Source organism: Carassius gibelio, chromosome B3, assembly GCF_023724105.1.
Source record: "Carassius gibelio isolate Cgi1373 ecotype wild population from Czech Republic chromosome B3, carGib1.2-hapl.c, whole genome shotgun sequence".
In the NCBI taxonomy this organism is placed as follows: Eukaryota; Metazoa; Chordata; class Actinopteri; order Cypriniformes; family Cyprinidae; genus Carassius; species Carassius gibelio.
In genome coordinates, this window is record NC_068398.1 from 49,652,441 (window position 1) to 49,675,815 (window position 23,375).

The window sequence follows — 23,375 nt, forward strand, 5'->3', positions numbered from 1 at the left end:
TTTTTTGTAATTAAACCCATGTCAAGAAGCGGCACGAGTGGCACAACTACGGGGTGGATGATTAGCGAGGTATACCCGGTTCGTCTAATTGTCACTACATATCGTGTGAACATTTTACTGACCATTTGATAATTCAATTTATAGACTATATTTTACTGATAACTTAAACTATGTTAAAATAAATGTTACTGTAATAATTTGAGGAATGTTTCATTTGCATAGAGCGTGTTGTCTTTCTTAACGCTGTATTGCACCCTCTCGTGAAGTGGAAAATCGATTCATGAGCAATCGATGCCAACTAATTCAACACCCTCACTTTGGACAGCGCTCTTGTAACGTCGGACGTAAGAGGCAGCGTGCTAAGAAGCTTCCTAAGTGACACATCGGGGAACACACTTAGGAACATAAACAACTTTGGTAAGATATATCTTTCGAGGTCTTCTTAGCGCGCTAAGAGTGAGCATTATCGGGAAACCAGGCCCTGATAGGTAAAGAAGCAAGTAATCAGCATATAATGAGAGCTTATGTTCAACAACCCATCTGCTTATACCATGAAAAGAAGGTGTGGATTTTAATATCAGAAAGAGGTTGAGCAATTGTAAACAGAAGGGGGCTTAATGGGCACCCCTGCCGAGTGCCCCTTGATAGAGAAATATTTTTGGATCCCCATTTAGTAGTAACCACTGAAGCAACTGGAGAAGTATACAGAAGACAGGTCCACTCTATAAATCTGGGGCCAAATCCAAACTTATACATAGTAAAAAAATAGGGTTTTGAACTATTAGCAAAACAGCAAAGCTAATGCTTTTCACATAACTTAAGTAATTGTTTGATACATTGCAATGTTACATTGTGATATAGCCTGGTACGTTGGTCCCTTAGATCGGACTGCTTTCTAACTTCAAACAAACTACTCCAGAGTTGTTTTCAAGTGAGCTGAGACAAACTCACTCAAAAAATTGAAAGTGATGTGACCCATACTCAGAATTTGTGCTCTGCATTTAACCCATCCAAAGTGCACACACACACAGCAGTGAACATACACAGAGCAGTGGGCAGCCATTTATGCTGCGGCACCCAGGGAGCAGTCAGGGTTCGGTGCCTTGCTCAAGGGCACCTCAATCATGGTATTGCTGGTCCGAAACTCAAACCCACAACCTTAGGGTTAGGAGACAGACTCCCTAACCACTAGGCCATTGAAACAACTGGCCAGGTGTGAAAGCACCCTAAGTGAATGTATCGCGTTTGTGCCAAATTCTTATAATAAAGCAAAAACAAACACCCTTCTTCGATCTAGCAGTCTGAAGCATCTATCATAGCAAATCAATACATGCTGTTGTGAATAATTAAGCAAAGCATCTTCTCATAGGATGAGAATTTGCAGTCTCATTAATAATTTAGTATATATTGAAGTGTCATCAATGTACTATAGTCCATTGCCACGTCACAAATTGTGACGTGAACACAATGAAGATTTTAAACCTGGAAGATGAAAATAGCACAAAAATAGCTTAAGATTTACCAGTTCTCTCCAACAGTTAGGACAGTTGAATGCTAATGTTGTCTGCTATAATGTGCAAAACAAACACCTTTACTGAAATCTCAGAAAAAGTAGTCTGGGATTTCATGACCCTTTAAAGAAACCCTACAGTGAAATAAAGGGGAACTAGATTGGCTGTACTCCTCAAATAGCAAAATAGTAAAACAAACATGACAAAGAATCGTGATAAAATTATGTTTTTGCCATATCATCACCCATAACTTGTGCTACAAATGTTTGGTCTGTGCTACAAAACTTTTAACCTCTGTAGCACCAGTGCCATGTGCAAAAAAAGTTAATTTACAGCCCTGTTATTATGAGCATATTCTAATTTGTTAGGCTTCCAATAGGGCTGCATGCTTATGACAAACAAAATAAATAAATAAAAGAAAAATCCTAAAAATAACAATTTTTTGAAAAAATTTTGAAAAATCCATCTTAAAGCACACAGAAAAACATAAGTGGACTATGAGCGATTAATTTCCACTTAAAACGATTACATAATTTTTGCATCCATAATTGTAATCGCAATTAGAAATTTGATTTATTGTGCAGCCTTAGTTAATAAATTCATCAGTGTAAGTGAGATAGACTGAGAAACTATATGTCACGCTGTCTCGTCTCTGTTTTCCTGAGTCTCCACTAGTGGTCTCACTTCCCCATAGGCACCTCACCGCAGGCACTACAATTCCCACAAAGCCTTGTCCCTTCATCACAGTAATTGCACTCCTGTTAATTGCACTCAGGTGTCTTCACTTGATAATCATTACACTGCCTATATTAATCGGTCTGTTTCTGTTTGTTTTCATGGAATCTTTTCTTTCCATTACCCAGTTTCCTTGCCTTCCGAGTTTCAAGTTCTATATTCCTGTTCCTATCCCTATTTGTTTGTTTGTTTGGATGATTGATTTTGGTTTTTACCCTGATTGATGGATTCTGATTTGGATTACCCATTAAACTCGCACTGTGTTTGGATCTCTCGTCTCCTGTGTTTCCCTGGGTTCCCGAACGTAACTCTATATCACAACTAAAAAGAGGGTTGAGACCCCTTTAATTTTAAAGACAATTCAAAAGCTTTTTTTTCTTTGATTAGTTTCTCATTCAACTAGGGCTGGAAAATAATTTAATATCAATATGTATCGTGGTATAATTTTACTTTAAGTCATGGGGCCCTATCTTGAATGTATCATTCCTATTTTGCACCCGCGCACAGCAGACACAGACGCACGTCGGTAAATTAGGAAATTTAATTTGAAAAGAGGAGGCATATTCTTTCGCAAAGCTAATTTGGGTGGTTTTTTCCATCCCCAATGTCACTTCTCTGTGTTTTATGGCCCTGCAAGAACTTTGGTCTCCTCGGATGTGAACCGCTCCTGGCGTGTGTCTGGCAAATCTGCCATTTAAATAGCAATCCGCCATGAATCATGTCGCTCTGATTGGTTTATTTCATGTTACTCCCAAACCACATCTATGAGTAATGAAGCTTCTTCAGACCAACCCATTTTAGATTTGCGTTGGACACAAAAGTAATTTATCCCACCATTATAATAACAACAGCACCCGAGATCCGCCCACAAAGTTACTTGGGTTTTGCGTTTGATACTTGTGTTTCAGATTGTTAAATAGTTCTTGAATGTTATTGAATGTCATGCTCAAAAATAATGGGACCCCTGAGTTTATGAGAGAACACAAAAATTATCATAATAATTAAATAATTATCATGATAAATCATAATAAAAATCTTTGTCTACTTGCACACTTTAGCCAAAAAGAAATGAGAAAATAGGTCAGATAAGTGGGTAAGTAAGAAATACAAAAACCATGCGGTACTGGAACTACCCCTAACTTACTTGGGTATAGCTATTCAGCAAAGTAAACATGACAAACTGAAAATAAACATAAAGATCACTTTTTTACATTTTACCACATTTTCACTATTAAAGTAAGAAACCTTTTAAAAAAGCTTATCTCTGGCAATAGAAAAAATATATTTATTCGGATGAGATCATAACTTTATTTTGGTGTTATGTGTCAAAGTATTAATTTTTCTCTCTCTGCATTGAAAAGTAGTGCTGCGATAGATGTTTCAAATGTCCTCAATGACTCAAGAGTTTTCTAACTCTGAGTCATTCAAGCAAGCAGCATTTTACTCCCCTACATCATCTTCCGTGTCTTCGTCATCCTCCTCCTCCTCGTCTTCTGATTATCAGAGAAAGAAAGTAAAAAAGCACAACAAGTACAAGAAAAAAAAAGAACCAGAAGGCGAAGAAGAAAAAAAGAGAAAATAAGGAAGGAAAGAAACTTTGTAAAGACAGGTAAGTAGAGTCCATTTTGATCATCTTTAGCTGAGCAGTTGATTGGTGGCTAAAACAGACATAAGAGTTTAGTGGGGATAAATCTTTATTCAAGGGGACAGTGTAGATGTGTAGACAGTGTCATGCACAATCTCCTTATGGAGAGCCTGCAATACACAAGATAAGAGACAAAAAATAGTAGTGTTATTGTAATTATTAGACCTTTGATACAACTGGTGTTTTTGTTTGTTTGTTTTTTGCAGCTGTAAATCCAAATCAGGTTGTGAAAAGATACAAAAAGATCTTACGTCAGTTCAGGCATTGGAAGAACTTGAGGTCTTCCTACAAGGCTGCTGGAGTGGACAGAAACACAGTGGTCTCCAGTGCTGCAGCAGGACTTGCCATTGTGTCATAAACAAAGTATGAAGAACTCCTACAAGCCTACTCCAGAGGGCAGAAGCTGCAGACCTTTATCCAGAAGTGTTCAGATGCCTTAAGCAATGACCCAGCACTTTTGTTAGAGGTTGATCATTTGAAAAAGGATGGAAAGCTTCTCCCCATGATTAAGAGAAAGTAAAAAGTAGGGTGATGTGCCAGGTTGGCAACGTTATAGGCATTAATACATGTTTAGGAGGAACATATTCTCCTTAAAGTGTTGAGATTGTGGTAAGTGTTATCAAAGTTACCTTTTGTCATGTGGAGATTACAGTTACAGGTTATTTGTGTGTTTGTCAAAATTTGTTATAAGTTACATTTAATAAAAATTATGCTATTGTTTTGAATGCATTTTTAAAAAAATGTTATTCTGCAGTCACATTTAAGCATTATTTCCTCATATTTGGACACTGTTAAATAATGATTGTTTTGCAGCTTATAGTAATCAGATGATTTGCCTACTTACACATTTCTGTTGCAACAAGTGAGGAATAGCAGAATTGGATTTTCACATGTAGGCTACATTTGTTGTAGTAATTATGGGATGCAGAAAGGGTTGTAATTGCCTTGTATACACATACAGATCATTTGTAACAGTTAAAGATCTACGAATGATGTGTAACACATTTACAAGTGATGAATAGTTTACACTTTAGATTAGAGGATGCAGAAAGGGTTGTAAATGATTTATTAATGCATTTACACATCATCTATAACAGGTGTTGAACACTGTAGTGTGTACTGCAGTGTAAGTGCTGACTGGTGAGGGAACAGAGAGCTGTCTTCTCTGAAACACATGGAGTCTATAACCACTGCGCATCTGATTTGAGCTTCAGTGGAAGGTAAAACCAGTTCACATCATCCCACACAGAACACAAGTCTGCACTGATGAGTAAAAGGACTTAACGCATTGCAATCCCCTGACTTAAGTCATTTTAAAATCTTTATTCATTTGACAACTAGTAATTTATTATTTTTAAAAATAATAGCTTTAGCATGGGTTTTAACCAACCAGCTTACAACTTTAACTATGCATGAAAACATGATATACTTATCGTCTACTAATGTTTTGATCATCATTTGTTCATGATTAACAATTGTTTATTGAGATAATGGTACATTGACATTTTATTGATTAATAATATTTTAACTAGCAACTTAGTAACCATTTACTAAGGATCTGTTTGATCCTTTTATGATAAGCTATTTTTATAGTCAGGTATAGTTATAGTCGTTTTGTAAATTATTAGTTGTAAATAATTTATTACTGAATCTACAAAGCATTAAAAAAGTGACAATTTATTGAACATTTATGATACGTAGTCATGTTTTGTAAACGATTAGTTAATCGTTATCTTATTCCTCGCAAATTACTTATAACTGAATCCACAAAACATAAATAAATAATTTACATATCACTTATTAATCATTTATGAACACATAGTCATGTTTCATAAGTTATTAGTTAATAACTTATTGATCACTTTTAAATGACTTGTAACGGCATTTACAAAAGATATATAAAAATGTTAGCTGCCACTTAGATGATTAGTTCATCATTAACTAACCACTTGTTAATGACTTACAACTGAACGTTATTATAAAGTGATACCGAGCTGGGGAGCCGCTTTGATCACAGAAAACTGCCATTTTAAGTTGTAAATACTATTTTAACTTTATTATCAGATATTTTTTAGAAATTGGTAAGCATAAAAAAACTTTTTTATTAGTATACATTTTAAGCATTACTGTATGTTACTTGCTATAACATATGATTCAATGTGCCTAGGAGATGTTGTCTGACAGGTGGTTTGCTCAGACTCTGGGATGCAGAAGGCCATCAGGCATGGAAGAATCTAGAAATATAATAATATTGTTGGCTCTGTGGCAAATTGCTTAAGTATACAATGCCAGTTTTATCACAAGAAACCAAGCTAGAGTACAGGTGCAATGTAGAAAAGAGAAAGCATATGTATTTAATAAATATCCTTAACAGTTTTTATCAATATTTGTTTACCATTAGACAAGATCAAAATGCATTTGAACTTTTACCCAGCACTGATGCAATGACGACAGTGATTAACGGTAACTTAAGTGTCTATTTAGATTTACATTTTTAAAAAGTCTATTTCTAATCACCTGCAAAATTACCAGCAAAACTTTTACAGAACTGTCAGAGCCTCTCATCTACACATAAAAATGTTATTAAAATCTAAAACGTGCATAAAGAACTCAGTCTATGGAGTTAGCATACCTCTGATAATGGTTAAGATGTTAACAGACCTGTTTGAAGACACTGAACCATTTCTTTGAAGTAAATCCAACAGATGCGGATCAAATGCAATCAACAGAAGTGTCAGGAACAATTACATATGATATCTGTGCAATTTTCATGGACTAAACTTACCGAAAGCAATGAAAACAGCAGCGAGAGATGCAGCGTGCAGTTTGTCAATGTTGTCAGTCCCCGTTTCCATGGCAACTCTCTATGCTCCAGTGTTTGAATGAATGCTTCTCCAAAGTCTAGCGCATGCTTATTAAAACACACAGAATCTAATTAATTTTTAATATTAATCAATTTAAGTTTTTTTGTAGTTCTGTGACCCATTCATAGGGAAAACAGCCACCCTTATGCGTGAACAGCACTTTTATATAATAAGTATAAAAATGTATTTTACGAACACTCAACACCCTATTTACCCTATTACAAAGCCTTCTTGTGTGCATATATATATATATATATATATATATATATATATATAATTAGTTGATTGACCTAACACACTTGCACTCTCTATTTGTTAAAAAAAGGCATCTAGCACTAGCTTTTCCTATCGTTTCTATATTTTAGCCTATATACTGTTTTTCTATATACACGAGCCTCAAGGATGTGTTTCTAAGCGTATTTAGCTTTGTTTTGAAAGAAAACAATGCATACTTTTGGTGCGGATGATACAGAAGAGAATACGCAATATGGTGATATGGAGTGAAACATAGGAGAATATTGACAAAGGAATTATTGAATAAAGTTGCTATTTTTGTTTTCTTCGCTTACAAAAAGTGTTCCAATCACTTCATATAACCCAGATTGCATGTCTGATGGCAGATAGAGTATTCTGACAATGACTTTCATACCTTTCATGGACCTTGACATTGTTATTTACTTGGCAGTCTATGGGACAGTCAGGAATCAAGAATCCTTCTTTTATGGCTTTTCACAAATACAGGTGCATCCATTTAATTTATTTTATTGTGCATTGGATTTATATAATACATGAGTTTCACAATTAAATGTGACTATCACATAAAAATGAATCACAATGTACAGAAAATGAGTAAAATAAAAGGTAACGTACATTTGTTTCAATGCATTTTTTTACAGAAACATCAATAGAAAATCACAGTTATTATACAGATTATAACCATGATTCTTGATAAATGAAAGCCTGGAATCAACTGATAGATCTATAGGTAGTGATGGGGGAAGTAAAATGTGAATCTTTCATTTCAGTAGGCGCTGCATTGGATGTCTATATGAAACAAAGAACTTTTGTTAGTTCCTGAATAACAAATAATTTGTAGAGTGTGAGAGCTTTTTTTTTTTTTTTTTTACTTTTAATAGTCAGCAATAATACCTAGTAATAATTAATAGTCAGTAATAGAAAATCAGCATGAAAAATTAATTCTGTATTTGTACATTGAGTGAGAAATTCAATACTCACAGGCCCATATACATGGAGATATTTAAATTTGTTCTCTTTGTACCCTTTCACCAAAAGCCAAGCCAATAAATCAAACAAACAATCCACCTTCAGTGGCCCACATATAAATTAAAAAGAGAATAACATTAGTTGTTTTAAGTGGGTATATATTTTAACAAACATATCAGGCCTTGTTCCTGCCCTCTCTTAAATTTGTGTACTTACCAGTCTTAGAAGTGACACGAGTGCGCCCATGTGGAGAATTGTTTTTAGAAAATCAAATTTCTTTGCCTGTATCAAATGAATAAATTATTATTTTTATTTGTAATGTGCAAATGTGTTGATTTATTTGCTGGAAAATAACTGCATTATGTAAACAAGCTTAATGCCGTTAACAAAGTTGAGACTGGAAAACGCACCTCACCATAAACCAGAACATCAAAACGAATGCCATATCCCTTGATGAGGGTCCTGGTGTCTTTGTCATTACTGTTCTTGTAGTATTTAGCAAATCTGTAAAGATTTCACAAAACCACTTATTTATTTGAAATATTTGCTCTCTTTTCATTATTTATTTGCAACATTTGATTCTTTCTTCAGGAATCACCTCTCCTTTACCGTAAGTTGTGCACTGAGGGTTCACTACTATTAGGCCCCTTCTTGTCTAGTCTTCGGAAAGAGTACTGGGGAGCACACAAGTTCAAATCAAGGTTACATTCCCACTGGATCTGCACTGCCATTACTCCCCCCTAAGCACAGAAAACATTCAAAGATGTCAGTCAGCCCTAAAACAAAGGACACACAGTACCATAAGGTGATAAAAGCTCATTCATACAGAAGTTCTAAGCGGCCATGCATTATATATTTTTTCCTTCTTGTAATAACGACTTAATTTTCTCGATATAACAACTTAATTTTCTCTAAGACGTTACAAAACTGCGCCAGCAGGTGGCACTATAGACCTGAATATAACTGATCTGTTATACACTTGTACACTATGACTGTTGTACACTTTACTGTACGCGGACCTTCCTCGTGATCGCTATAATTTGTGCAGTCTTTGTTCATTACTGATGTTTAATTAATTCATAAATGTTAAATGCTTGAATCAATATTATTATTTTGTGTGTTAAGCTCTTGCTAGATTCATAAGTTTCACCAATGTGTTCTGTGTCATAAAGTAACTGTTTATCAAAACCAAGGATGACGTCACTGTATTCTGTTTGCACCTTTATCTTTATTTGTGCTTCTTTTAGGCACATGATTAGGTAGTTAATAAACGGAGATGTTCTGTTTATCAACAGTAGGATGGGATTTAACAGTAGGCTATTTGTCATGTGCTTCTTGTCCTTATTATTAGTCTTTATTGTTAATCATATTGATGAAAAATGTGATGTATATGTAAAGGGCATAGGCTAATTTAACTCAGTTTTGCTCTATAATGTTGTAATCGTTTTTTTCTGCACACACACACACTGCACATGAACACTCTTTTCAAACAGAAGCTTATAACGCACGTGATATCTGTCACAGCATATAATGACTACTAAAAGTTACAAATTATTTATAATTTTATTTCAAATAAAAGGAAAATTAAAAGTGAGTTTAATCCAAGCATCTCTAAAAGATCTTAGAATAGTTCTGCATCCTTCTGAAGTGTTTGTGGTGTTGCCATTTAAACATGTTAATTACATAAACAAAACGTTTGGTGTACGGTCTTAGCTGAAATATAGGCTACAGTAAGAGCGCCTTCATGGTTGTCCATCAGATGCCTGTCAAAGTCAAGTTCGTTACTATAGCAACAGTAAAAACTGTCATGTTGTTATAACGAGAAAACGACTTTCGCTATGTCGAGATAACAAGAAAATTAAGTCATTATAACAAGAAAATTACTTTCATTATGTCGTGATAACGAGAAAATTAAGTCGTTATAATGAGAAAACAAGAAGGAAAAAAATTATAATGCACGGCCGCTTAGAACTTCCGTACATTCATTATAAATTCAATGTCAAATATAAATAATATATTTAAATATGAACATAAACTAAGTTCCTGACATAGACTGCCATGGTCTGAAAATCCTCTCGTGCTTCTTCAAAAATATATTTGATTCTGAAAATTGGGCAGTCAGGGTCCATATTTCTTTTCAACGCACAATTTGCCAAGTAGGACCTGGTCATCTTTGGTAGGATATTAGTTCTGCAAGAAATTAAGACACAATAAACACTATATTAACTAACTTTACTGTATAACATTTACGTTTTCATTTTTAGCACTTCTTTTGCAAGATTTGTAGTTAAAATACAGAAAAAAAATGTGCTGCAATTTGTTAGATAAAGATGATTTCTTTGGAACATACTTGCTGAAGTTAAATTTGGTGAATTGAATATTGTTCTTTATGAATACTGTGAAGTTTTCAGCATCTGCCAGGAGTGCTGGACTGAGATATCAAGGCAAAAACACAAACATTATGAATAAACTTAGTGCTGAAACTAAGAAACAAGATTCAACATATTTTTTTTGTTTGTTTGATGGTGAGTGTTTTACTTTGGAGGTTCAACTTTCTTTTCCACAGGACACCAGCCCAACACTTCACAAGTCTTCACAGACTTAGAGTAATGGACACATCTGCCTGTCTGAACACCTAAAAATAGGCAAGTTTAAATTGAAAGTATGCATAGATTTCAAGTCACAAAGACTATTATTTTGTATTCAGTGTACGGACTGAACCATACCATTCCCTTGAAGATCTTTAAAGCCTTTGGTGCAGTTCATGTCAGATGTGCAAATGGATTTTGGGGTTGGATACTAAGTGAAAAAAAAACAAACAAAAAAACAAGTAATATGATAAAATATGTAAAACCATAGACTGTATAAAAACATGAACGTAGTGTCCGTGACGTCACCCGTAGACTCCTGATGAGAGTTTTTGAAGCCTAAAGTGTGCAGAGTGAGCCTTTTCCATCTTGGCAGCGTGTCACCGCACGACTCTCCCGGACAATCGAAAATGGCAATTCAGTGGCAATTCACCTGTCACTCAAGTGGCCACGCCCTTAATTATGCAGAACTTTAAGGCTTAATATAATTTTAAACAGATGAGTTATAAAAAAATTCACCCCGCTCACAGTTATCATGAAGGGTAATTAGGAAATTAGCTAGGTAGACCAAAATAATTTTTTGCACCAGGCTGACACATGTTTTTTTCTGCTGTAAAGTTGGGCATTTTAACATGGGGAGTCTATGGGATTGACTCTCTTTAGCAGCCAACCTCAAGCGGCCAGTCGATGAATTGCAGTTTTAGTCACTTCTTTATTGGCTTCACTAGAGAGAGCGGGAGATTGCCGCTCTTCCCGGATCTTCACACTGAAGTGTCAAAGACCTAGGCTAGACCGATGTCAGCATGCATTTACACCCACACTTTAAACATTTATTCTAATATTATGGGTGCTAAAAATGAAGGTTATGTGATGAGGGCAGAAGGGACGCTCGCGAGCTATCTCTCTACCAAATCAGCAACATCACTTAAAGCTCCGGCGCTCCCCACCAGATCTTCTAAAAATACTTCAACATTGGTGGGGAAGGCTTACTCGGCAGCTGGCCAAGCCTGCATGCACACTATGGCTATAATGCAGGCTTATCAGGCAGATCTGCTTAAAGAAGCTAGCGAGCAGGGAGAAATTTCAGTTGATATTATATTATAAACCAGTCTAAAATGAATGAGAGAGAAAAATCTGTTCTTTTGAATGCCCCGTTTTCTTCTAGGGGTCTCTTTGGTGAGGCATAATAATCTGTCACTGAGAGGTTCCAGGAAGAGAAGAAACAGTCTGCCACTTTTCATAAATTTATTCCGCTCAAAGTTAAGATTTCTGGGGCTGCTGGGTAAGGGCAGCCCCAGCCGTCGAGTAGCTCCTCAAAGAGAGCGCAACAGAAGCAGAGCGTCGCATCTCGTGCCCCCCACAGAGAGACTGGAGGAAGGAGGTGGGAATCTCTCAGGCGCGGTCTTCGAGGGGAAGGGCTGATCTGTCAACAGTCATTGCCGCCAAGCAGGCCGCGTCGAAGAGGTCCTGACGCCAAAAGTGTCAGGGCTCTGAGGGTGGTCCCCATTGAGAGAGACCTTACTTGACGGTGCCCTGTCTCTACCGGTGCCCTCAGGGGTCCATTCTATTAATCCTGCACTGTGTTTGTAACTCACAATATTCAACCAGAGACCAGCCTCGAGAGATTTTCTTAAGGAGTGGAAAAATCTTCCCAATGTGTCTCAGTCGGTCCTGCACACAGTCGAGAGAGGTTATGCCATTCAATTCAGGTCGCCTCCTCCTAAGTTCAGAGGGGTTTTAACCACAGTGGTGGGCCCCGAGCAGGCGCTGGTCATGGAACAGGATGTAAAAACTCTGCTGCTAAAGGGAGCTATAGAATGGGCCGTTACTTTATCGTTCCAAAGAAAGACGGGGGATTGCGTCCCATTTTAAATCTGCATCTCTTGAATCGCTCTGTAGGGAAGCTCAAATTCAAGATGATAACACTCAAACAAAGCATGTCACAAATCAGGTCCGAGGACTGGTTTGTCACGGTAGATCTAAAAGACGCTTACTTTCACATATCAATCCTCCCTCAACGCAGGAAGTTCCTGAGGTTCGCTTTTGGGGGCGAAGCGTACCAGTATCGGGTTCTTCCGTTCAGTCTAGCACTGTCACCCCGAACATTCACGAAATGTATGGATGCTGCTATAGCTCCCCTGAGACTTCAGGGCATTCACATTATGAATTATTTCGATGATTGGTTAATTCTAGCTCAATCCGAACATCAGGCAGTTCGGCATCGAGATGTTGTTCTTGCTCACATCAAGAGTTTGGGGTTGAGGCTCAACGCCAAGAATAGTGTACTTTCCCAACAACAGAAAACCACTTTTCTAGGTGTAGTATGGGATTCGACGGTGATGCAGGCATGACTGTCACCTGCTCGTATTGCTTCGATTCTCACACCTGTACATCAAGTCAAGCTAGGCCAGTCACTCACTGTGAAACAGTTTCAGAAACTATCAGGTCTCATGGCAGCAGCATCCAACGTGATACCTTTTTGCCTCTTGCACATGAGACCGCTACAGTGGTGGCTCAGATCCAAGGGATTCTCCCCGAGGGCAAATCCGTTTTGCATGATCTTGATTTTGCGACTGTGTCATCACACCCTGATCAAGTGAAAAGATCCTTGGTTTCTTTCTCAAGGTCCCGTGCTGGGAACTCCTTGTCGTCGCGTTATGCTGACGATGTATGCCTCTCTCACGGGCTGGGGGGCGATCATGAGTGGTCGCCCAGCTCAGGGTCTGTGGCAGGACCATCATCTCTCGTGGCATATAAATTGTCTAGAAATGTTGACAGTGTTTCAGGCTCTGAACCACTTCCTCCCAGACCTGAGGGGCCACCATGTTCTTGTCCGGACAGACAACACATCGATGGTCTCTTATATAAACCATCAGGGGGGTCTGTGTTCTCGCCCGCTTTACAAACTAGCACATCAGATCCTTCTTTGGCCCCAGGGGAAAATTATTTCGCTGAGAGCTATTTATCTCCCGGGGTATCTGAATCAGGGGGCAGAGATCCTGTCGAGACAGGGGCCAAGGCCTGTGGAATGGAGACTTCACCCCGAGGTGGTGGAGCTTCTGTGGGAACACTTCGGTCGAGCCGAGGTAGTCATATTTGCTTCCCGAGAGACATCACACTGCCCACTGTGGTTCTCTCTCAGCCATCCAGCCCCCCTGGGGTTGGATGCCATGGTGCAGGCATGGCCGAGGTCACGACGGTACGCTTTTCCCCCAATTGCTCTGCTCCCGGGAGTTCTGGAGAGGGTTCGCCAAGACGGGCTCAGTCTTTTGTTAATAGCCCCGTTCTGGCTGGCCCGAGTATGGTTTGCGGACCTAGTGTCTCTCCTCAACGGCTCTCCCCTGGAGATACCGGTCAGGAGAGACCTACTCTCTCAGGCGAGTGGGGCGATCCATCACCCCCGCCCAGAACTTTGGAGGCTGTGGGCTTGGCCTCTGAGGGGGCCCAGCTCATAGAATCTGGTCTCTCGACTGAGGTTGTTGAGACCATCCTCCATTCCAGAGCTCCCTCCACGAGGAAGCTTTATGCCGCGAGGTGGAAACTTTTCACTTCCTGGTGTGGAGGGCACCAGCAGGACCCATTTAACTGCCCAGTTGGTACAGTGTTCCTAAGGTTCCTACTTTGGTATCGTACTGCAGGCTTTCTGTCCTCCTCCTTTTTTGACGTCTGACCAGGAGAAAATCAGAACATTTGTTTATTTGTTTCAGGTCACCCAACGGGGGACTGGCTCGTATGGGGATGTGGTTTTTAGTGTTCCAACTGCAAGTTCATGCAGTGGTAGATCCTGAAGGGGATATGTAACCCTAGTTCCCTGAAGGGAACAGACGCTGCGTGTCCTGCCATTCTCTCAGCATCCCCTTGGATCGCTTGCTTCAGTACAGTCGAAGCTGATGCGCTTGTGATTCTGGGGTGCTTTATAATTTCCTGGTCGATGACGTCACTCTCCGTGACGCTCACTCTCCGTGACGCTCACTCTCGTCATTGACTGATTTCATTCATGCTTCAGATGCACTAGGCTAGGGGTGTTCCCACTGCGAGTTCACGCAGCGTCCGTTCCCTTCAGGGAACTAGGGTTACATACGTAACCCAGGATGTTTTCTCATATTAAAATCCTCTGACATTTTTCTTTACAAATCCTCATTTTGTACTTGTTTTTGTCTCTCCTCTGCACTTTGAGCAAATATTGGTTTATGCTATCTAAATTAATTATAATTTAAAAATATTTTTTTTGATACACTTTCTAATTTTAATAACTTTATATACAACAAAATAAACAGTACATGAAATAGATAAAAAATATATTTATTTATTTATAAATTTTTGTAGTTCTGCATTTCCTATAGGGCAGGGGAAGGGAAGAGGTATGTTCATTTTTATGCACATCTTTGTTTTGGATGGGATTCAGTGTTTAGCCTATACAGGCAGTCACTATGTTACTATGTTTTTGTGCTTGGTAGTTCTCCCCTTATGAGGAAGAGAGGTGCAATTGGTCATGATATGTCCACATCTGCACCCCCATGGTTGAGCAGCTGTGGCATTAAGTATATGGACCCCTAATGGCAGAACTTCGACAAATTGTTGAAGTGATGGACTGAAAGGGAACGTCTTGGTTATGTATGGTAATCCTCGTTCCCTGATGGAGGGAACGGAGATGTTGTGTACATTAAGCCACAACTCTGAACTGCTTCTGAGTGGGTTGAGCTGCTTTTTGACATGCTGGCCCATTTACACCCGGATGTTCGATGTGACAAAACTTCTCCATTACCTCCATCAGCAAATGATGGACACCATACATAACTCATTCTTTTAATTGCACTTTGAAGTCTTGTATTACCACTGCATTTACTCTGGTTTCTTCTATTATGGTTTTGATCTTCTGCCTGCTTTCCTGAGGTAAGTTATTTGTAAACTGATTAACGTATTTTTCGGACTATAAGTCGCACCTAAGTATAAGTCGCATCAATCCAAAAATACGTCATAAAGAGGAAAAAAAACATATAAGTCACACTAGACTATAAGTCGCATTTATTTAGAACCAAGAACCAAGAGAAAACATTACCGTCTACAGCCCTCTCGTGGCTGTAGATGGTAATGTTTTCTCTTGGTTCATTTCTCTTAGTTAATTTGTCATGGTTCATGTCAAATTAAATTTGATAAATAAGTCGCACCTGACTATAAGTCGCAGGAACCGCCAAACTATGAAAAAAAGTGTGATTTATAGGACTCAGTTAGCTAGATTTTATTCTTGCTTATTTGACATGGTAAAATATTACACATTTTACATACTATACATTTTATGTAATTTTTATCATAGTCTGTTGCCTTGATATATGTTGTCATTTCCTTGCATATATCTTCCCTTTCCAATAAACATGACAACACAAAGTAATCTCAATTTAAATGTCAATATACAACCTAAGACAGACATTTTAATCTAATCTGCAAAAATTTTTTGAATAACAAAATTGGCCAGTGATCAGTTAACAGGATTAAAAGTTTTGGAATCTGTCAAATCATCTCGTATGTATTGAGTGATATACAAAGAACGGACCCCTGGACTTCAATGTTTGCCTGGGTTTGGTACTTTTTTAATATTTGGATTATTTGCCCTGTGGTTTGGATTGTCATGTGGATTACCCCTAATAAATCTGTGTTCAGGTTTCTTAACCATGTCTTGGAGCGGTGTGTAACAGTATAATTTCATCTGTGTTTTTGTGTCTGTCTAAATCAGTGGTCTCAAACTCAATTCCTGGAAAGCCACAGCTCCTACCAGCTTCAACTCACACCTGCTCAGTGCTGTCAACTGCTTTCGATTGAAATTAAAAGCAATTAAAACTGGTTGCTAAAAGTCACTAGATCAGTGGTTCCCAACCTTTTTCAACTCGCGGCCCACCCAACCAAACACATATGTTTGCGCCCACTGCAAAAAAATTAACTGACCTCGCTATTTTTGGGTTAATAACTTAGTACTCAGAAGCTAGTTTGTTAATTGTATTTATTGAATGAACTATTGAATGAACGATTTCTTTGATCAATTTTGTGATTTCGATTTTAATCACAATTTTAACACAAAGATATGCTTTTAAAGTCATAAATGCATTCAGGGTGAATTTGAAACATATTTCCATAAGAAGACCAATTAGAGCTTTATCAAAAAGTTGTAACGTCTCTACAACAGACATAAGTCAAAATAATCACTACAGTAAAGGTGTAACAAAATGTATAGATTTATGGCAAAATAAATAAATAAATAAATCCCGTGTCCAGGGACTTTTTTTATTTTTTGCCATGCATTGCTCATTGAGCTCATTAATTGTAGCGGTGCCTCAGGTGTTGAAATAGATTTGTTATACATTACACAGGTTCACACATACTCCGTCTGCAGTGCGTATACAGTATCTGTCTGCGGTGCAGAAGCACCAGTGAGAGTGCATTATTGTAACATGAAAGCACATTAAAATAATGCACGAGTGTGAATCTCGCTGTTCGCACGCAGATTTCCTTTGCTCTTTCACAAAACCAGACGTGCTTGCTCAGATACATGCTGCTCTTGCCAGGAGAAAGTGCGCACTCAAAACGTGTCTCCTCTCACTTAAACTGCGTCCTGTGCACTCACAACTCTCTCTTTGCTCATGTGCTAGATATTCATTATGTTTCCATGTTTTTATCTCTAGCCTTTTACCGCATCCAGTGTGAACACTCTAATCTGTCAACATGGGCTCTGAAAAGAGACGCATCACAGACAGTTTGTGAACCTGGAGTTAGGCATATGCCTAGTCGCGCTATTTTTTTTATGACGATTTCGATTAATCACACAACCCTACAATGGACTGGAAATTAACAGAAAATAACTCGGGCTAGCACCGCTCAGCAAAACAGGAAAACCAGATCCAGGCAGAGCTCAGCAGCGGATAGCAAGCAGTTAGCAGGGAACATGTTGACAGCCATTTATGCATGTCTGTCAACATGTTCCCTGCTGACTGCTTGCTTGCTATGCATGTTTGAATTTATTGTTCTGTAACATATGCAGCAAAAATATCTAATATAAATTGGTGGTTTATTCTTAAACCAATCAGTGAGCTCGAATAGTGGAAGCATAGTATCAGTTTACTATTTATTTTTTTGTTATTCAATTATATAAAATGGTGTTTTTATGTTATGACTTTTTTACATATATGAGCAATATTATTGTTTCTTTTAATAGTAATTGGTGGCCCACCTGCAATACCACCGTAGGACCACAGGTTGAAAACCACTGCACTAGATGACATCATAATGGCAAATTTACTGATCTATATAAAGATGAATATAGATCAGTGGATAAGATGAGAACTTAAGCCCAAGACACACTGCACAATTTTCAGCTGTCCCAGATGAAAGATTAGCATCATGAAACAATCATGGTGAATCTGAAATCGCCACAATTGTTTCACGATGCCAGTCTTTCATCTGGGACAACCAAAAATCGTGCAGTGTGTCTGTGGCTTAAGATAAGGTTTGTCCAATATGCTGCTATATTTGTCCCTAAACTTTTGAAAAAAAAAAAAAAGTCTCAAAAGGGGTCGGGAAGTCGCTTATTATAGCTACAAAATAGCTAAATTGATAACACTGCACCTGCTTGTAAGTTTCTAGTAACTCTGAAGAGCTTGATAAGCTAGATCAGGTGTGAGCGATTACTTAAGGCGGGCATACACTGTGCGATTTCTGTGCGATTTCGGCAAGGTACCAACTCACACTGTACGGGTAGATCGCATGCGATGTAAAGCCAAAGCTCACGATTTTTGTGCGCTCACTGTATGGTCCCAATTGCGGAGTTGCGATTTGACTGCTCACACTATACGTGAGGAATCAACCGAATCAACATGTAGGATCCCTCAGAACCCGGATGTTTGTGGCTGTTTCAGAATAAACATGCTTTCCCGGGATAAACGCACTGCTTTGGTGATAAGCGCAAATCGCAATTATGTGTGCTGAAACGTCCAAAAAAAAAGAAAAAAAAAAGGCGTCGGCGTATCTAGACGCGCAGGTGGCTGGAAGACATGGCCAATATGGTCAATCCATTTTGCAATGCGAACTAGAGGTAAGCAGCCGTTTTTTCCCCTCTTTTATTTTTATTTTTCTTTGCCATAACTCCACAAGTTATCCCTCCATCACTTCAGTCCACAATACATGCCGTGTCAGGTGTCACCATGGTTTCATTTATGGTTTCACGCATGCGCTGCTTCAATAGTGCGATACCTCACGAGAGGCAACCAAAATTTCTGACATGTCAGAAATACTTCCGACCAACCGATTGCCAGTCGGGAGAGGCTTATCGCCTCTCGTTTCCCCTTGTACACTGCAAGAACACTGCACAACAAACGACGCATGAAAATGCTGAAATTCGGCCCGACCCGAAAAAGAGTCGCACGAGTCAGAATTTGGCTCAAAATCGGATGAAAATCGCACAGTGTACGCCCGGCCTTAACTGAGCAGAGTTCAGCTCCAACCCTAATTAAAACTCACCTGCAAGTAGCTTCCTAGTAACCATTCAGACCTTGATTAGCTTGTTCAGGTGTGTTTGCTTAGAGTTGAAACTCTGATAATAATAAAGATGAGAAAAGATGAGAAAAGATGAGAAAAGAGTTTATTTTTCTTTTTGTCTCACCTCTGCACATTTTGACTGTGTTTGGTTTGGTGTGATGATCATGTTGGTCATCAGAAAGAATGAGCCGTCCTCCTAAAACATGCAAAAAATATGACTGTAATCAGTGACATATGAAATACTTCCTCATGAATATAAGATGTCTAAAGGCATGTTAATAGAGTTTAAGCAGGGCTTGACATTAGGCTTTGACATGAGCTTGTCCTTCAGGACAAGTAAATCAATCATTCACTTGTCTGAGTAAAAAAGTTACTTGTCCGGGGGAAATTTTATTTTATTTATTAATTTTTTTTGGCACAAATGTATATTAATCTGATCCATCTCATTAGTGCTCTATCGGGTATTACTTTAATCAGCATGTTTTTGATATTTGCCTTAAATTGATTGCTGTTACACTTTTTAACTTTATGAAGGACAATATTTTTAAATATATAAACTGATTAAATGTACATATCTCCATTTACATGTGATCAATTCATTAAGTGAGACAAATATTAATGGTACTATTCAAATGAAATCAGTAAAAACTAACCCCATCCGTCCAAATGCATACATGATGTTATTAGATTAATGTTTAACTTTTTTACTATACAAATATGAAATTATGGAAAAATGCAATGATACCTTTAAATATGATGTTAAACTACCACTAGGTGACGGAAAGTCACTGTCTTAATGAGTGAATCATTGACTCAACCGATTCGTTCAAACAGCTGATTCAGTAAATAAATTAAGCAAGTAACGGTTTTTATAAATGCCTCAATGAATCATTGACTTGTTCAAAAATGAATCATTTCGTAACGTTGCTCGGAGATGTGTGACTGTTCTGCTGTGGCTTTGCTTATAACTATTTTTGTTAGCGAAATGGAGCAAATGCTAATCTGTCTAAAATTTAAGTAAATAAAAATTACTTGTTTATATGAACTAAAGTATCACATTTGCAATCGAGCTGAAAGTCGGTAAAACATCACTTCTGGTCGAGTGATGTTATATATGTTATATATAATATTTATATATTTTTTTTCTAACACAGTATGTTTGTTAATGTTTGTTTCTATGTTTACTTTTGCACTTATGGTTTTGATTTTTCCATGAGTCAGACAGACTCCACAAGCCTCAACCGACGCGACCTTGATACTGTCAATACATAATCTGTTATTAGTCACAGTTTACACTGAAAGTAATAAAATCAGAATCATTCTCTGCAAAGTTTTGGTGCTGCCCTAGTTATGGTTTATTAAACTTTTGATGAGGTTACTCGTCCGCTCGGGCAAGTAAAATTCTCTCTCATTTACCCCTTCAAAAATTCAACTTGTCCCGGACAAGCGTTAATGTCGAGCCATGGTTTAAGTATCCCAGCCTTTTAGGCTGATTGTTACGTTTGTTTTAATTGGTTTAGGGTTCATTTACAATTCTTTCAATAAAACTTGTTTAAAAACCATTACAGGATTCTGATTGGTGCTGTTAGTGGTGCAGAAATTACAAACTTAACTAATAGAGAAACATGGAGAAGAAAGACAATTATGAATGTTTAAAAAATACTGGGAGAAATGAATTAACACAACCAAGTAGTAAGGTAAAAAATAAGCCCATGAACTGAGGAAGACTGAAGGCTTAACACATAGAGAATAATCATTAACTGGGACAGTGAACAGACAAGACACTAATCAGGAACCTTGGCAACTCGTTACAGAACTAGACCTGGTAAAATTGTCAAGAGTTTTTTTGGTGCAGCGTTTGTGTGGGGACGAACGGCCAAACTGCATAGAAACCACATTTGTGTGGACAGGGCAGGTGAAACAGGAGATTTTGGATTGTGGTATCAATTATCTAAAATAACCAATTGTTTGGTTATAGCACTCCTTGCTGTCATTAAAACACAGCATGACACAGGAAAAGGATCAAGCGCATCCAAAAAATAGCTAAAATCATATAAATTTGACTTTATCCGATGACCCCTTTAAAAAGCCCTGTTGTTGAGGTGAGTGTGTATTCCTGCCATGCTTGTTTAAATCACTAAAATATAACTTAATTCTGCCCATATTTCTGATAGTATTGATCAAACTAGTTTGACATCTTTTGACTTTAATATTTTAGTCTAATCCGTTAACGTTGCATGTAGCATTCAGTTAGCCTGTTAACTTGTCATTTGCGTTTCCTACCACTTTTTTTTTCTGCCATGCTCTCTTTATTTTCTCTTTCATTTTATTTTTCTTGAGTCCATCAAACAGCTGTGAAGAGTCAGAATTATTCTACAATCATGGTGAGTAATGGCTTCTCCTTGCATTGTTAATTGCACTGCTGATCTTTCTCTGTCAGCAGTGAGGAATTCACATGTGATAAATGCAAGAAAATAGTTAAGCTGACAGAGAAAATTACATAGAGACAAGCATCCAAACATAACTGAGGACAGTAAGAATGTGAGGGCCTTGAATACTGCTTTGAATGCAACTAGCCCAGGAACTCCTGTGCACTGTTTGTTTCCAGATGTAGAGCCCATAGGACTTACTGGGTGATTGTGAGGCGACATATCTAGGGACAAAACACTGCTCTTCCATTCCTGTCAAAACATTGAATAGGTTCTCTTCACTCAATGCTATATCCACTGAAAAACCTGATGAAAATGTTCTAGTTTTAGGCGATTCTATTAAATGGAATGTGAAAATGGAGACATCAGCCTTTATAGTCAAATTTTTACCTGGATCCAGAGCACCTGACACCTTGGAAAATTTAACAATCTTGGCTCAAAACAAGGCAAGTTTTGTTATATTTCTTTTTGAAAGCCCTTAAAAGAACATGAATTACTCTATCAGTTTTGATCATACAGATACAGTATCTCACAGAAGTGAGTACTCCCCTCATTGTTCATGTTTCATCCCCTCAAAAGAACTCAACAGCCACTAATGTCTAAACCGCTGGCAAAAAAAGTGAGTGCACCCCTAAGTGAAAATGTCCAAATTGGGCCTAATTAGCCATATTCTCTCCCCGGCATCATGTGACTTGTTAGTGTTACAAGGTCTCAGGTGTGAATGGGGAGTAGGTGTGTTAATATTTTTATATGTCATTTTGTACACAAATACATATTATTCATGACACGTTGATGTTTGAAAGTCATTTGAAATATATTCAGATATAAATGTATTTTAAAAAATAAATTAATAATTCTGGATTTTTCAAATATTGTACCTGTCAAACATAGTCTATTTTGCCGTCAATACTGTTGAAGGTGTCCTTTATCAGTAGGCTTTATATTTATGCTCAACATGAAGTAGAGATATTGTTGTCGTGAAGACAAGAGCCTGGTCTGTTGGCGGTGTAACAGATATGCAGATCATCAATTCATGGGTGGAAATGTTCTCCTCAGCCTGGCTCTTTCTCAAAGAGAGCCATGTTTCTGCAACCCCCACCCCTGCAGGTCGTAAAACTTTACGACCACACAGGACAGGAAACCTAATCCTTACAAAAGAATGGTAAAATGTACTCAAATGTAGTCTTAATGTGTATGTTATTGATTTTGCGGTGCATTAGAAATTTCCCATATAAATTGGGACTATCTGCAGTGTTATCATGTGTTAATCAAATCTTTAAATAAGTGTAATTCTGCATTTGAATGTAACTTCATGTTTTGATCATTTATATATATATTATGTTTAGTATCTTTGTGATCGTCATGCTCTGACAGACCCATTTATCTAGAGCAAAGTAATGAAAAATGTATGTAATCTGAATTACAAACTTGCTAGAATAATCCCTGGAATTTGGACAAGCCCTAGATCTCCAGGGGGTTGTCTCCACAGAGACAAAGGAACTTTTCCCTCCGCTTCAGATCGCGGACTTTCATTGGCTGTTTACGCGAAAAAGGGGCGTGAACCATTTCAAGCCATAAGAACGACCGAACAAGGTCCGCCCTCTCTCTTCTTCTCCTTCTCCGTTCTCGGACACGCTGCTCTCCTGTGCGACCAACGTTGCTCCCCCTCAGCACAGGGGCTGAGAGAAAAAGCCATTTTAATGGCTCCTTTGGAAGCTTTCGTTTTTGTTGTTTCTTTTCTTTTCTTTACTAAGTTCATTCAACTATTCGCCTCTCCACGCAAGGGAGACGAATTCTGGAACATTGTTTGTTGAACCTTTCAAATATCGCGCGAGGACAGAACAAAGGACCACGTG

The 23,375-nt window shown here is 38.0% G+C and overlaps 1 protein-coding gene and 1 pseudogene across 2 annotated transcripts in view; one reads left to right on the forward strand and one right to left on the reverse strand.

Moving 5' to 3' along the window:
* Window positions 1-3,639: 3,639 nt before the first annotated feature.
* On the forward strand, window positions 3,640-4,411 carry LOC127953077 (coiled-coil domain-containing protein 106-like; annotated as a pseudogene).
* A 3,080-nt stretch (window positions 4,412-7,491) lies between these two features.
* LOC127952271 (P2X purinoceptor 4) overlaps window positions 7,492-23,375 on the reverse strand; it is a 39,535-nt gene continuing 23,651 nt past the window's right edge. The window contains exons 3-12 of one of the 2 annotated variants that reach the window (XM_052550662.1): window positions 19,215-19,286; window positions 10,706-10,778; window positions 10,518-10,614; window positions 10,330-10,410; window positions 10,028-10,169; window positions 8,589-8,719; window positions 8,390-8,483; window positions 8,196-8,261; window positions 7,992-8,078; window positions 7,492-7,799 (exon numbers count right to left, since the gene is read on the reverse strand). In XM_052550662.1, coding sequence (XP_052406622.1) covers window positions 7,722-7,799; window positions 7,992-8,078; window positions 8,196-8,261; window positions 8,390-8,483; window positions 8,589-8,719; window positions 10,028-10,169; window positions 10,330-10,410; window positions 10,518-10,614; window positions 10,706-10,778; window positions 19,215-19,286 — 921 coding nt within the window. In that variant the 3' untranslated portion in view covers window positions 7,492-7,721. The remainder of the gene's footprint in view (window positions 7,800-7,991; window positions 8,079-8,195; window positions 8,262-8,389; window positions 8,484-8,588; window positions 8,720-10,027; window positions 10,170-10,329; window positions 10,411-10,517; window positions 10,615-10,705; window positions 10,779-19,214; window positions 19,287-23,375) is intronic. The other variant, XM_052550663.1, reaches the window with a different exon arrangement.